Below are 16390 nucleotides of genomic sequence, written 5' to 3' on the forward strand. Positions count from 1 at the left end.
GGACATCTACTTTTGCAGGTTTGCACTCACAAACTGTGTAGTCTAACTTTATTCCTTGTTATTTTCTTTTCTAAATATATGACAGCTTCAAAAGTATTACTGACAGATTTGTGCTATAACATTTTTGGCACTTTTTATTCTGAAACAGATTGACATAGTAATTCTGCCTTTGTTGTATTATGAATATGGGTCCTCTTGAAACGAGTTCTCTTAAAATGCGAATTTGAAGTTTTTTGAAGAGAAGGATATCAGTTTATTATGTGTTATTTGAGACCTTAGTATAGTGCTTCAGTACTTTTGTACTCTTGTGTTTTAACTAAAATGAAACTAAAATGTTTAAAATGACTGAGGCTATGCAACTGCAGTTTGAGTGTAGTTTTTTCTAGACTACTTTATGTTTCACTGAAAATCTTTTATTTCTGTTTATTCAGGTAATTTGATTTGTAAGATTTCATAGATACAATGTGTGAAAACTTGTGTTCTGAGATCTTCAGAAGGATAGCTGTGCTTGGCAATTTTTTCACTGAAACAGTCCTTTAAAAAGCTTGTTACAGTAATTTTGATTCTTATTTTTTTGCCCTACAGATTTTGATGATTCTCTCAATCTTTGGAAGGCTCCACCTAGTCAGAGAAAATCTTCTCATTCTCACTCAACATCTGAAACTATGGTAACTTGCAGAGTAATTATTAATTTTAAATATAAAGTTGTTTGTGAACTGCTTTCAAGAAAATTAGCACTCTTAAAATTGTTAAAAAAAACTCTAGCAAAACTCAAAACCTGTACTCAATCAGAAATTAGCTGTGAAATTAAGTTGAAATTTACTCCAATGTAGCTTTAATATGCTGCAAAAACCCTTTTGTGATTCTTAATCTGAGCAAAAATAAATAAGGCAGCTTGCCTTGACTAGCTAAATGCGTAAGACTGTATTGAATTCTATAGCTTCCCACAACAAGGCATATTCTCTAGAGATTACTGTGTAATTGGCTTTATTGACAAAATGCAGTTGTCTCCATTTCTGGTTGTCACTTCTGTTGCTTTTATCCAAATTGTCTGTTCAGAGTGAACCTGTGTTTACACAACACAGCTACAGAACTGGATCAATCAAAGCCACATAAATACATTGGGTATTCTGGGCCATAATAAACCCTGGATTCTGAAAATGCTTTTGTAGAAGTTAAAAGTGGCACAAGTGCTTGCAGACATGGGAAACAGAAAGCAGGTGGCTGCTTAAAAATTTGTTTCTGACTATGGCAATGAAAAGCAGTACACATGTGCCATCTTTGATGGCAAATGCATGAGGCAAAATTGAAAGACATTCTTTCAGTTCCAGAGTAGATTTGTAATATTAGTTCAGGCTGTGGAGGAAGCTTTTATAACATTCATTAGTTACCTGATAAAAATCATGTATTTTTCAAAGACTGCAGTATAGATCCAAGAAAACTGACATGTTGCACTGAACGTGAAACTTTAGTTTCATATTTAAAATTAATTTCATTTATGAATGACCATCTGATCTATTACTGAATCCAGAATATCATTGTTTAGAAATTTCTTTTCTCTTAAACAGATGCATGTGTGGATTTGACAAAGGCTGATAAATCACAAGATCCTATATTTTTTCTTAACAAAAATTTCTCTGCCTAATTTTGCTGTGGAACATAGCAAAAATAAAAACTGAAAAACTAGTATTAAAATTTTGTCTCAAAAGTATTACACAAGTGTAATTTCCATGTTCTTGTGATTCTCTATTATAAATTTATTCCTGTCTAGTACTGATAATGCTCTCTTCCATGTTTTTAATAATTGAGGAAAAAGTGCACTTTAGTTGTAAAGTTATTTCTCATTTTCAGAAATTTTATTAATTAATTTTATTTTCATTAATGAAGAACAACAACTCCCCAGCCCCTTAGGGTTATTTTATAAACAAATATTCAAATTTGAAGATCAAAACTAAAATAAATGAAAGTGCATGTAAATCAGGAAGTATATGCAATCATGATTGCTCCTTAAAAACTATTTACATAAGAATCTCAGATTTTTTTAAAGCAGTTCTTCCTAGATCACTTTTTACTGAATAAATTGAGTGCCACTTACTTAGAGGAGTGAAAGTTGACCAAATTTCATCTGATTTTGTTCACATTACTTGAAGACGAAGTTAAACTGCAGCAATTCTTATCAGGGTTTGGTGTCTAATCTACTTAAAATTGTGCTTGAGTTTTTATGAAGAATTGGAAAAGTTCATAGCGGTAAATTTCTTAAGCTTCAGTAGTTAAATAAAGAAAAAAATAATTTCGAATCTACTAGATCAAATTAATGTATCATATTTTTTATGTGTAAAGTGGCAACATAGTTTAACACAAAGACTTTAGCTCTACTATTCCATTCACCAGACACACAACTAATTATTAACACTGGAAGGTACAGTGTAGTACTAAGCTACACTAATTTATATCAGTCTTCCACATATTGTAGATTTCATACTTGGTAAGATTAGGGTCTTACAGCTTAAAACACGTGAGTTTTATAGAAGTCTATGTTTTGTTTTGTTTTCCTTCTTTCCCTGACATGTACAAAGATTCTTAGTCCCACTAAGACTTTGATTGTCATTTCTGGAAGTTAATTTCCCTTTGTCCTTCAGTCCTTCATGGGCATTTTTAGCAGCCGTAAACTTCATTTAGTTTTTTTCATTTACTAAGTTTCTTACCTTTAAAAAATGCCAGTACTGACTTTGACATCTTGAAATTTCCAAGCTGCAAGATGTAGAGGTCTGATGTTCCAATGCCACTATTAATTAGGAGAAAAAAGGTGGATGAGCGAAACTTGGATGGAGGCTGATTGTAAACTCTGTTTCAGAGAGCAGTTAGCTAAGTGTGTATCTAGTGAAATTAGGAAATACTTCTGAAAACCTGTCCTGAAATCTCAAGCATTTGTGATTTACTCCTGCATAACTTCAAACTTTTGGGTCACAGTTTGGCCCAGTTTCTGTTTCGATGTATGAATAAAGAAATATATTTATGAAGTCATTGCAAACAAAAGTTTGTAGAAGTTTATTGCTATATGTTGGATGTTGATGGTGCCGGGAAGATACTGCTATTCCAAGGCCACCAGATGGCGTGCTTTCCCCGTCACAGATGGAAAGGAATCTGTAGGTCTCCCTGAAGGGACAAATGTGTTTTAGATGTGTGGCACAGATTTGATGAAAACACCCACAAATACTTGAGAACAAGCAATCAAACCAATTAGATTGTTTCTATTGAAAACTCTTCACTCATATTTTAATAACATAAAAAATTTGATCTAGATATGTCCATATTGTTTCCTATTCCTAACATTCTATTAAATTTCATGTAACCAGTTCTTTATTTGAGCTGTCTGCTATCATGAGCTGATTTCACATAGAGCCATATGACCATAACTGAAAGTTGCAACTAAATTACTTTTTGGCTTTATAGTTTTTCCTCCATCCCCAATTATTTTTCCAAGTTTGCAGAAATAAAATTGATAAAATTAAAAAGAGAGTCAGAAATTTCACAGAGACCATAAGCAAAATTTTGTTTGTTTTATAGAGTAAAGAATTGTCATGTAGGGATGAAAAAATTAATGGTTTGCTGTAATAGAAAAGACAGCAGAACTGGATTATCTGTACTGTGTTAACTCATATGGACTGTATTTTGTATCTTTAATATCCCAGTGGATTACAGATTTTGGTCAAATTTATCTTTATTTCTCTGTGAACTGGAATGTGGATACTGCAAAAGATTGTCATTCTGAGATGATTAATAATCTTGGTCTTTTATGGAATAAATAGTTTAAATGTTAACTCAGGTTATCATTAGAGAAGGTTATTAAGGATTAACTCAGGTTATCCTTACTCTTGTTTTAACCACCATGTTTGGTTTGTGTTTCATAGATATGATAAGAGATCACCCATTTGCATGGAATTAGCGACTTGCTTTACATTGCATAAATGTGCTAGGGCTGTTCTGTGTCCTGGAAATCTTAGCAAAACGAGCAGTTAGTTAAAAACTTGAGCTAAAAATGATGTGGGTTAAAGATCTACAGACATCTCTCAGACAGCTTGAAGTCATGGCCATTCTTTCCTATGAAATCTTCTTTGCTATTTTCTAAAAAAATGTGTGCTTTATTTTCTGGAACTGTGGTTACCAGAGTGTTATACAGTTAAGTGATTTAAACCTTTGAAAAGGGACCTGAATAGAATTAATCACTGCAAGCCTATTAAAGCAATGCCAGAGGGATTTTTGTACTAGAGGTTAAGAAAAGACCTTTTATTCCTATCTAGTAGATAAATGGCAAAACCCTCACATTTCTCCTGTGTTTCCACTCTGACAATTTTTGTATTCTTTTGAATTAGTTCTAATCTGCACTTGTCATCTCCCTCTTGACACACACAGAACCTTTTCCCCTTTTACATCCCCTTCCAAAGTTTCACTGTTCAGCAACACAATGCTTCATTGCTCCCAGGAACAATATGGTAGCAGTAGTAAATATCCTTTACTAAATACTGTGTGCCAAACTTACAGTTCGTCCTTATCAAAGGTGACTTAGAGAAGTGGCAATATCTTTTTTTTTTTTTCCCTGGAAGGCAGAATAGTGTGGAAACAACTTCATTGTATTACTGTATATTTTCTGTTATGACAGCAGAAAATTTTGGTGTTTAACCTATTTCCCACTGTGATGCAATTAACAATAAATGTTCCATCAGTGCAGGAATATGATATTTTTCTAACCAGCTAAAGCTTTTGCTGCCTTTTTTTTTTTAATGTAACTGAGAACTATTTATTTTCTTGCCCAAAGTATTTGGAGAGTCTTAGAAGAGAGAGAAAGAACAGTTGTATGAGGTAGCTGATACTTTTTGCTAATATGTGAAAGGCTGTATAATTCATAAGTATATCTTTAAGATGACTCTCAATATAGTTAATATAGTTACTTGTTTCAGAAAAACCATATGGAATGTTAGAAATTGCATTTTGGGTTTGTATTATTTAAGGAAAAGTGTTCTGGTTTTTCTCACCTATTAGAATGCTTGGAATTGATGTGTAGTGCTGAAAAAATGCAGAATTTGCCATGTGTCATGATGGATTAGCTTAATATAAATAATGGATTTTGGTAATTATTTAAATTAGCAAGCATAGAACTTCAAGTAACTTTTTTTAAATTGGCAAATATGCTTTTTAGTTGTGCAGTTAAAATAGGATTTGAATTTCAATCACTCAGTACAGCTTGGTACTGCATTTTACTAATAAGAAAATAATATAGCCAAGCATTTTCCTGGTGTTTATGTGATCCAAGCTCTCTGTGTTTTGGACATTATGTGCTCTATCTATGTGCTCTATATTTTGGACACTCTTTGTGCTAACTCTGTGAGCTCTATGTGCTCCCTGTGTTTTGAACACACCCCCAGATCTTACTGTACCTTGTTTTATGTGTTACAATAATCCTCTGACTTTTCTTGAGGAATGACTGAGCAGATTTAAGAAGAAAGACTCGTGGTTCTAGGATGAACAATAGTGGGACCAGAGGAAAATGTGGGAGAAGAGGAAGTGTACACCATGGAGGTTGCAAAGTTACAATAGCTAGGAGCAGAGTGATCTGTGATTTCCTTCCCTGCACCCTTTTTGTCTGTTAAATCACTTTTAACATTTCCTTGCGTAAAAATATATTCCAGCTGTTGGAAACCTTTGAGATATTTCATGCTGTGGTGTGTTCTTAAGTTTGTTAGTTTGCTCCCCCCATTTTCTGTATTAAATGGTTTCTTCCTTTCCCAGGACCCTGCCAGTTATGTTGCTATGGAAATGAAACTGCTCCTCCCTTGGTTTCTCTTATAAAGTGAAAGTTGTTTCCTCCTTGGGGTCAGTCAATCACCCCTTTTCTCCTCCCAGGTTTCGAGAATTTTCTTTTCTCTGGGAGTTATGGTTGGCTGTAGCCCCGGAGCCCCTCCTATGATTTATAACAGTTGGTTACTTTAGTATATCAGTTATGTTTCGTACCTCCAAATATGTATTTCTATTGGATAGCCGGGTTTCCCTGCCTTCTTCCCCCCTTTTCCCTTAAAACCCTCTCCTGCCCCCTGTTCGGTGCCATTTGCTGGGTGTTTCCCCTCCTTGTTGGTTCTTCTGTAATAAACTGACAGTTTACCCCCAGCAAGTGGTCGCCTCCTAATTCGTCTCTCACCGCGCTGCTCCGAGCTATCACCCAGCTCAGCTCAAGGCCAAGACGCCGAGGGGGGCTGTTTTCTGATGCGCAGGGGCCCTGGCCTTCGCCCCTCACCAGATAGCCGGATACCAGGGCCGTTCACGCCCCCGCGCAATTTCAGTCTTCCTTAGAAAGCTCACTGTGAGGAAAAATCTAATAACACCCTTCAAGTTCTGACTCTGTTGGGATTTTCATTGGATTCTCCTACATTCTGTATTCTCTGCTTTATATAGTTATACTCTTGGAGAAAACTGTCTTGTGTGACTATTCCATCTAGAAGATAAAAACCAGAAGTGAAAGAGTGTCTTGACATGATAGATACTTGTCCTGTGCTCTGAAACAAGTTACAGGTCTTCTTGTGTCACAAAAGCGCATAATTTAGGTGGATGCTGGGTCTTCTGATCTCAGGCTTTTGGTTTTAAACACAGTAGCAAGAGCATTAGGAGCTTTTGAAAACACACAAAATTCATAATGTAAATAGTGCAAAATGGGTAGGAGGAGCATGGTATTCTGTCAGTAAAGTTATCTACTGTCATTTAAGCATCTCATAGCTACACTATGAAATCAATACATTTAAGGATCACAGGATTAAGGTTAAGAGAAGTACCCAGAGTTCAAAAGACTCAGGGACATCAACTTTGACTGATGACAAATGCACTTGTGATATTTTTATCTGAGTGTGTCCTGGTACAAAGGGACAAGTGCTGATGTTCTCAGTAGAGCAAATAGTCCATGAAAAATTTGAGTTTAAATGCTTCAGTAATGTCTTTCTATCTTTATCCAAATGTAGGTAGAGTCAATTATATGGATGAAAAAGAAGGATGAAGAGAAGGAATTTCCAGTAACATGGGCATTGATCAGTTTTTGACTGAAATCTTTCAGACCGTTCATATTGCCCATCTTTTAATAGTTTCAATTATAGGGGTTTTTATCATATATATGCACACACATACTGGATAAAATCTAATCAAATTTATTTTGAACAGTAATATTTACATTGTATTTGACTTTGTTAGTTATGATGTGTTTTTTCCCCCTTCCTAAGCAGAATATAAAAAAAAAGACTAGTCTGTAAAAGCTGGAATCAACTGGTTTCCTTTTTATGGCTTTCTAGATTCTGTCTGCATCACCATCACTGGGGAGTGTTACTGAGCTTCAGGCAGCAGTTCCAGGCTCCGCCAGTTTTATTCCGGAAACTGTGGTTGATCGGCTTACGGCACAAGGTAGGTCAGGCTTGAGTCTTGTACCTGATGTAAATACAGTGTGTTCACCTGCCCATATTTCGGTGTTTGTCCATGCTGTGCATTGTACAGCTTGCATGTTGCTGGAGGAGTTGATGTTTCTAGTGGTTGTTTTAGAAGACAAATATTAAACACTTCCTTTAATATGAAATTTGACAGAAGCAAGTGAAAATGGTACCACTTCTAATGTAACTCAAGACAGGTTCTCTTCCTGGCATCTAGTCATGCTTTCAACACATCAGTCATGGTAGAGCTGTGATATACAAACATAAGTGTGTGTATGCACATACATGCACAAAGATTTGTAAGTAATTCTCTTTATATGAAGAAGCATAAAAATTAATATAATATAAAAATATATTTATAATCATGGATGTAGAGAGAGCTGTGTACAAATCAAAATATTTTTCTTTTCAAGAAAGTACTGGTAATTTGTGTCTTTCCAAATTTGCTAGTTATCTTTATTTAATGCCTGGTAGAGGGAGCATTTTATTTGGGAACTATTTCCTGTGTCCGATGTAATTTTTTTTTTTTTTTTTTTTGCCATTCATTCCTGAATATACAATTTAATTATAGAGAGGACTTGGATGTTTTATGAAAAATACAAATAAACTTGGTTTATGTAATGACTGTAATTTAATTTTTTTGTTGTTTTGGGTTTTTTTTAATTCAACACACTCTAGGTCAAAGTGATACAACCATAACAGAATCTCCAAGTCAACATGATGCTCCCATGTCTGCTGGTCTGTCTAAACAGCGTGCTGTAGTCACACCTGCCCTTTTGTCAGCTGTTTGCAGCCTTCTGCACAATCTGCTGGTTGTCATGCCAAAAGATACTGGAATTGCCCTTCAACAAACACATTTGCTAACAGCTCTCAGCAGGTATGAGATCAATAACTGTTGAGCTACAAACAAGGTGTAGCAATAGACGCTTAAAAAATCTTCGAAGGAGATCTACCCATGTTTCTTACTAAAACTGTTAAACTTACTGGTCAGTTCTTGCTCCTGAAATGTTCAATTTTTTTTTTTTAATAAAAAAATACAATCAATTGAAGAAATGAATCAGAATTACTTCTTTTTTTTTTCATGGAATAGGTAGTCATATTGATGATTCCATTTGTGGTGTATGTCTTATATAGGACTACTGTGTTCCTCTCATGATGTTTTAGGGTTTTGTCAGGTATTTGGAATTTCATATCATTTCAGCTCATTTTGTTTTTCTTCTTTGAATTGTATCAAGTATTTTGAAGGTGAGCCAAGGATTTTCACACTAAAAGAGAGCAAATAGAACGTGCCAAATTTGGATGATGGATCCTAGTATTTTGCTTCCTTTTAAAAGGAGGAATCACTTCAAAGAAGTCTTCAGATTTTATGCCATGTTTCCATTTCCATTGTAGCCAATTCTTTTGTCCATAAAAAATGTTTGGAACTCCTGAAGTGTAGCATGAAAAATTAGTTCATTTTTTGGTAAAAATTTTCAAGAACATTTGAAGTTCCTTTTCATAGTGCAATTAATAGAAAAAACGAAACACAGACAAACAAACATAAAACCCCAACAACCCTGGTGTGAGTACAGCTTATATTATTACAGAGCTGTTTATTCTTCTAGAGGAAAGAAAATAAGAAATCAAATAGAAAAAATTGATTTTTGCCAGTGCAGTAGCAGCTATTGGAATTTATATTAGTCTAGCTATTTTGAAACAACGTACTGCTGCTATAGTTGCCATTGCACTAGACTGCTTTAAAATAGTGGGGTTTAGCAGTAAGAGCATCTTACTTTATTTCTACTTGGTTTATTTATATTATTCTCTTCTATGGAATGTTAAGTTAATAGACTGTTTAATTACTTAACCATATTTCTAACCAATATATTTTGTTTCAGTCTTGTTAGTGCTAATCTGGTTGAAAGATACATCTTGGAACTGAAAGCTCCCTTGGGTCATCAATGTCATATGGAACATGTAAAAGCTCAGGTCAGGGAAGCATTTGTTACTTCCTAATTTTTTGAAGTTATGAATTCATTTCTGTTAGCATAATTTATCTTCACTAACATAGTCCAGACAGACTGTTATAGGCCACATTCATGTGAATCTTTGTGCTTTTGACAAAGCTTAAGTGAAAATAAGCTATTTTATTCAACACAGAAGAATTAATTTCTGTGTTAGGACTATAATTGGAATGACCAAACTGAAAATGAGTTGTCTTTTAAAAGTGTAAGTTAAATTTAGGCATTGAAGAAATTATGTAATAGATTTTTTTTGTATGTTACTGAAGTATGAACCAGATATAGTTACTGACACATTGGATATTTATCTGCAACACACCTGGCTGCATTGCTTTGTCTCTGATCCTGCAGACACTTACACAGTTCTCAGCTAATTTTGATGTATGCACACCATATAGGGTTGTTGCTGATAGAACTACCTTTTATCAAATTTAATTCTGTATATACAATGTATAGAATATGCTGTTTCATGACACAGCCATTTCGTAGCTTCTGCTGCTCTGCGTTCAGATTTGCTTAGAAGTAAATTACTCTTCTAATTAAAGAAATGTGTTTCTGCAGAAAATGTATGAGAATAAATAAATAAATAAATGACAGCTTCTGTTTCTAGGAAGACACATGTATTCTTCAGTATTAATAACCATTTTTGTGTTTTCCTTTGTGACCATCCAATGAGTATGCTGCTGTAAATGTAGCAAGAGTCATGACCTTCTCACAAGGAACTTCTGCTTTGCCACTAGAAAATTGATTGCACATATGTCTTTCCAGTCTAGGGATTCTGTTTCATCTTCTACAGTAAAAATGAAGAGAAACATTTTAAATTCATGTCCTATTATTTAAATGGTTTTTATTAAAATATTATGAATCAGTTAAATTAATGTGAGTAAACTTAAAATAATGTGGAAGGTATAAATATATAGCTTTATTTCATATCTTTTTTCAAATATTTAACAGGTCTTCTTACTACTTCAGTACTTGTCATCTGTGTCCAGGCTTCTAAAATCATGTTTATTGGTGGACTCTGATCTTGTAAGCCAGGATGAGCTGCTGAAACCTCTCTTAGGGAATACCTTCAGGATTCTCACCATACGTCCCAAAGCTGGCTTAGGTAATGTTTCCTTTATAACCAGACAGAGGCAGGTCTTCATTTAGGTACCACCTTGAGGCAAATGGACAGGTGTGCTCAGGCTCAGCTTTCCAGGTCTGTGCACATTTTTAAGTGGTTTGATTTTTTCCTGTGTTATCTTTGCAGATCCCGAGTTAACGTCTGTACTTCATGAGACGTGGGTAGACTCTTTCAGCCTTCTAGCTACATTGCTGGGGAAAAATGGCCAGATATCTTTTCCATCTGTGACAGCGGCCCTTGCAAATCACTGTACAGCAATAATTGGTAATGACTATTCCTGCATGTTTTTTTTTCCTAGCAACTAATAAACAAATAGAAAAGAGAGTCATTGCTCTTTAGATGCTATTAAGTAATTACTAATGAGATACCCACAATGAAAACCAATGTGTCCAGAGCTTGACTGACTTGCTTTGTTTTCTTCACATGTATGGATGAATGATTTTAGTTGTAAACCTTAACCAAATGTGGCATTTGTTAAATGATCCATTGCCACTTCTTTTTTTTTCCCCTTCTTTATTTTTAAATATCTTGCGTAAAAGGAAAGCAAAATTTTGCAGGAAGATGAGAGATCTAGAAGTCCAATATTATTATACAGGAGGGTTTTTTTTATTTTAATTATTCTAACATTAGTTACTTGCATAGTTGGGCAAAATTCTGTGACATGCTTCAATACTGAGGTATGAACACAGTCCAGACAAGCTTGTGCATGTTAAGAGATCTACTGAACCCAAATCCAATTGCAAATAAAGCAGCTAATGCATACTGTTGGTTTTATGATGTATGCTGTTGATAAAATAAGGAGAGTTCAAAAAAATTACTGGACAAATAAGGGATTTGAGTGAAATGGAGATTGCTTTTTTTGTTTTATAGTCAAATGAATGCAGAGCAATTAATTCATTCAACCATTATAAAACTCAAACTTTTCTTTCTTAGATTATTTTGAAGACTTACAAGATGCATAGAATTAGTAGAATTCCTTGTACAGTGCACAGTATAACTGCTTCTGGGCTCATGTGCTTTCTTTGATAAGTCTGTGTTCTAAAGTATACTTGAGCTTTATTCATAATGAAATGTAAAAATTTTCATTTTTTTGTTTAACCTTTTAGATACCATTTCTGATTGTATTCATCTGTCTACCACATATCCTGCTTTATATGTGGCTAGTTTACAGTTCCTCTCTGTCCTTTTGAATGAGGAAGGAAGAAAACAGCTCCAGGATAAACAGAGTGTGTGTCAAAATCCAACTATTAGCTTTCTTCTGGATCACACTGAAGAATGCCAGGCGCCTGTAACTCAACTTACTGCTTTAATTATTCAGGTATTTAAAATTTGACAGTGTGATTGTAGGATATACTTTTGCATTTTTTATTCTTTTACTTCCTTTATATTTAATCCTTCCCTTATTTACAGGTTGGTAGAAGTAAGGAAATTATATGTGAAATTTGTGTCTTATTTTCCCTCCAACTTAGTTCTTTTATCTATATTTTGTAATTTATGTGCAGATTGTCACTGTAACAATCATAGTGATGTATGATTAGAAGTGTAGGTTTTTTTCTGAATGATGCACATTATATAAAATGTCACTTATGATTTCTGTTGTTCTGAAGTCATTGCCTTACAACTATTTTTAATAAGTATCTTATTACTATTTTACTATGTAAAGCGTATTTTTTGACATTTATTGGCCATATATTGTATGGTGTGAGCAAAAGAATGCTCTCTTGGTATTCATCTCCTCTCTTCCTGTGGATGCTGAATTCTTGTTGAATAACCATGGATGCTGAATTGTTGTTGAATAACCTTACTCCTACCGAGACTTGTCCTGGTATCTGTCACAAGCTTTGTGCTTCTTTCCTGCTCTGCTGCAGCACTGTAGCTCTGTTGTATCTATTGGGGCATGGTGCTCTGTCCACTGAGAACCTGCTGTCTTCCAGGGAAGAAAAACTTCCCTGTAGGGTCTTTCTTGGTCACTCTACAGGCCACCTAACCAGAATTCTCTATGTCTTCGGCAACTAACTTCAGATAATTTTAGGGCACAGTGTGAGGATATGATTTTCAGGGACTCAAGCAAAACAGGGGCATTTTGTTCAAATCCCATAGTTTGCTAAATATCCTGTTGGGTTTTTGTATTAATGCTTGCATATGTGCCTGGAACAAAACTCCTTGGCTCTGGCACAAAAAGTATGGTTGCATAAGAGTATGTCTGATAAAGACATGTTGTAGCATTCCTCTAATTTCATACAAGTGTACATAACTGCTTATCAGTCTGTGCCAGGGGACCATTCTTGTGCTGAGAGCAGAAAAAGTTGATACAATGAAGAATGAACTGCAGCCAGTCAATGAAAGGACATTAGACATAATTTGAGTATTGTAAGAGACATCAGCTTTTAACATGCTTTTTAACTGTTCAGAGATGTAGACAGACATTGCATTTTGTTCATAAAAGAGTTCAAATGATAGCCTATGCTCTCTAGGTCCTTACAAGGCTGCTATGATCTCCCCAAAAGGATAACAAAATTAGGAAAAAAACAGCTTCAGTTCCTTAGGTCAAAGTGCATGTATTTATTTACACCCCAAAACAGTCATCATTGAGAGGACAGTGGAATGAGCCCATGGGATGTAAAGTAATCTATTGAAACAACAAACACCTAAACAAAACTGCCATTAAAAATGCAAAAAAAAGATTGTGGACTTTCTTCAGGAGAAGCACTTTTAAAGAGAAGCAGTCAAGCAAATAATTGGCTAACATAGAAAGGGAAGGGAGACTTTTCAAACAAACAGTCATCTCCATTAATCATCTTAAATACATAAAATCTACAGAATACCTGATATATGCAGTGGCAAATGCTAATTTAATACCCAGTGTACAGGTGTGAATATTAGTAGATCAGGTCTCAGCTTGGAATTCATTATCACATACAAGAAATCTAGTAAAGTGCACATGCTGACTTTGAAAGGCTTTGGTTGCTTTGTGTATGCAAATGTTAATCTTTGTGTACGTGTTTTTAAGATTGAAATAAAATTAAGAAGGAAATCATAATCTATATATCATCTCTCAAATTTTGGCCCTCACATTTTTTTCCTAGATACAAACCTTACAGTATACTAGACAGACTGTGATCTCCCCTGCAACTAACTTAGAGTAGGTGAAGACTAACATAGCCAGATTTATGGGACATCTTAAATTTATTATGCAACATAATTTCAAAAAATAGTTCAGTATCTACTCTCATTTTAATACTTTTATTATATTTTAAAACTATAGAATCTTTTGACACAAGGCATCATAAATTTCTAGAGTTATTTTTTCCATTCATCTGGTAGTTAATTATTAATTAATTCTTAATTACTTGTGCTCCCTATGCTTGACATAAATTTTCTTTTTTTATTATGAACTGCAGTTCTTCATGGCAGTGTAAGAAAAAATGGATAAAGGAGCATGCTTCAAGAAAGAACAGAATTTTGCTAGTGTTCAAGATAAAATTAAGAAAATAGTAAGATGAAATTAAAACTTTTGAAAAAGATACAGATAGAAGACAACTCACCTTAATTATTGGACCAGTTCTAATCTGCCACATAATACTTACAGGAAAATGCCCAAGAGGTTGATAGGGAAACATGTTTTGTATCAGTAAAGTATAAATGAATATTAAGAAAAAGTAGAAACATTTAGAAATTTATTAGGGCCAAAGCCTTTGAATGGATAAGTCACAAAACCTTCATCTTAGGCTATGCAAGATTGCTGGAATTCAACAATTTTTTCCTTCCTGGCTTGTGTCAATTAGTTTAAACTTTAAGCATTTATTCAAACATCTAAATTTTTTAATTTGAAAAGAAGGCATCTCCTATCAGAACAGAAAAACAGTTAATTTTCTTCAAACATTCTTGTAATGCTGTTAGATTTGAGATTTCACACCAAATCTAATAAAAACTGTTGTAGTCTAAAGTTTCTTTTTTGTTGGTTATAAACACAGAACCTAGTCCATGCTTTGGTGCTTTTATTTGGTGTCAGTTTTCCTTATCAATGAAGGGTTGGGATTTTTCTAGTTATTAACTTACTATTCTATATGCTTTGACATTCTCACCCCTAGTTACCGTGAACAGTTCAATAAATTATGACCTTAGAGCATACATTGATATTTTATTGCATGTGAAAATTTGAAAAAATTATTGGTCCATTAATACATGGTGTATTAATGGAATTAATAGAATTAAAATTTGTGAGATATGGATAGGTATTCATGAGATTTCTGTCTGAAGTATTAAGATTTGCTTAAGATGTTGTATTTTTGGCTAGCTTCAAAATGTTTTTCTCTTTACTATGATCCAGCAACTGTTCTTATTTTCCTGTATTTTGTGATTGCTATGGATGGTGTTTTCTATTATCTTGGATGCCAGAACTGGCATGGTGTTTTAGGGAAAATTGCTAGATAGACAAAATTCTGTAATGGATAAAAGATGAGGCACAGAGTGCTCCTTGTCTTTCAACTATCTTGTTATATGACTCCAAATAAATATTCCTTTGAAAACAGAGATTATTCTTAGCTTATTAGAAATGTGGTGATGCTCACAAAGGCCTCACAAAACTAAGATAAGCTGCCATTTTTCACTGGTTAGTAAAAGTATCTAAAATAACTGTCAGTGATTTTTTTTTGGAAGTAATTTCACTGTATTTAATCTCTTCATCATCATTGTGTAGAAGGAAAGTGAGATTGCACTAAAGACATATCATGAGTTGTCTGTAATACCAAGCCTATTCCTGAATATTAGGAAAACAATGGAATGCCAGGATTTGGAATCTAGGCCTTAGAAAAGTAGAATGTTAAGAAAAGAATAAGAGGTGTGGGCTTAGGAGAAAAAGAAGAAAGATTGAATTTTAAAAAATTAGTTAAAAAAAAACCCCAAAACACTTTGCAGACTGATTATAAACATGAATATAGGGACGGAGAACTCTGTTTAGAAATATAGTGATAAATCATCCAAATGAAAATATAGATTCTGACAATCTATTTATAGTTGTGAATGCTGCTTTTAATATGGTCGCTTCTTCATTTCAGTAATGAAATTGCATTTTTGTAGGTCTGTGAAAGAAAATCTTCAAAGGATGTGCTGAAAGAAGTTGCTACAAATGCACTGTTATCGCTGTTAGCTGTCAGTAAAAATGCCCAGAAATGTGCTTTGGAAGGTGAGCATTTCAAAATGTATGTTTAATTATATTTGAATCAAATGCTTGCAGGTGTTTTACATATGACCTATAGATTGTAATTTTTTTTTCAAAGCAGAAGACCTAGGTTTCAGTGGCAGGGTTGGAGTTTTTTTTCAGATTTTCACTAAGAAATCTTATTAATAATTAAAGTTTCAGCTGCAGATGAAATATTATGTTATAGCCAGTTTAAAACCCTGTGGTGAAGTCACAGGTCTGTGTTGGAGTAAGAAGAGACCCTTTTACTACTAATGGTATATTCATCCATTAGAAACTGGAGATTTTTCACTGGCAGTACCTTCCAATACTTGTGTATGTGAAAGTATACCCTGTGGTTTTAGTTCTGGCTGTCCCTGAACAAGAGGAGACTTCTTTTTCTCAGCTTTGTTCTTCCCTGGTTCTTTGATCTCATTTTACAGTTTAAGTAGGACGTTCTTCCCTTCACAGTAGTAAACCAGCTTCCAATCACAGGCTTCTTGTGCCCTCTAGAACATGGGAGAACGGTGAATTTGCATTTCTCATGCATCATGTGTTTTATGCCTTTTGATCTGTCCAAGTGCACTTTGTCTTGGGTGCTTTCCTGTAACTTACATCTCTGTTT

At 34.3% G+C, this 16390-nt stretch overlaps 1 protein-coding gene across 7 annotated transcripts in view; it reads left to right on the forward strand.

The window, feature by feature from the left end:
• The window catches only part of RTTN (rotatin), an 80479-nt gene that overhangs the window by 48085 nt on the left and 16004 nt on the right, over positions 1 to 16390 (forward strand). For all 7 annotated transcript variants that reach the window (XM_064705764.1, XM_064705762.1, XM_064705763.1 and 4 more), the window contains 8 exons: positions 586 to 668; positions 7329 to 7437; positions 8139 to 8337; positions 9338 to 9428; positions 10415 to 10568; positions 10713 to 10850; positions 11693 to 11904; positions 15666 to 15771. In XM_064705764.1, the coding sequence (XP_064561834.1) occupies positions 586 to 668; positions 7329 to 7437; positions 8139 to 8337; positions 9338 to 9428; positions 10415 to 10568; positions 10713 to 10850; positions 11693 to 11904; positions 15666 to 15771 (1092 nt within the window). The remainder of the gene's footprint in view (positions 1 to 585; positions 669 to 7328; positions 7438 to 8138; positions 8338 to 9337; positions 9429 to 10414; positions 10569 to 10712; positions 10851 to 11692; positions 11905 to 15665; positions 15772 to 16390) is intronic.

Source organism: Zonotrichia leucophrys, chromosome 2, assembly GCF_028769735.1.
Source record: "Zonotrichia leucophrys gambelii isolate GWCS_2022_RI chromosome 2, RI_Zleu_2.0, whole genome shotgun sequence".
In the NCBI taxonomy this organism is placed as follows: domain Eukaryota; kingdom Metazoa; phylum Chordata; class Aves; order Passeriformes; family Passerellidae; genus Zonotrichia; species Zonotrichia leucophrys.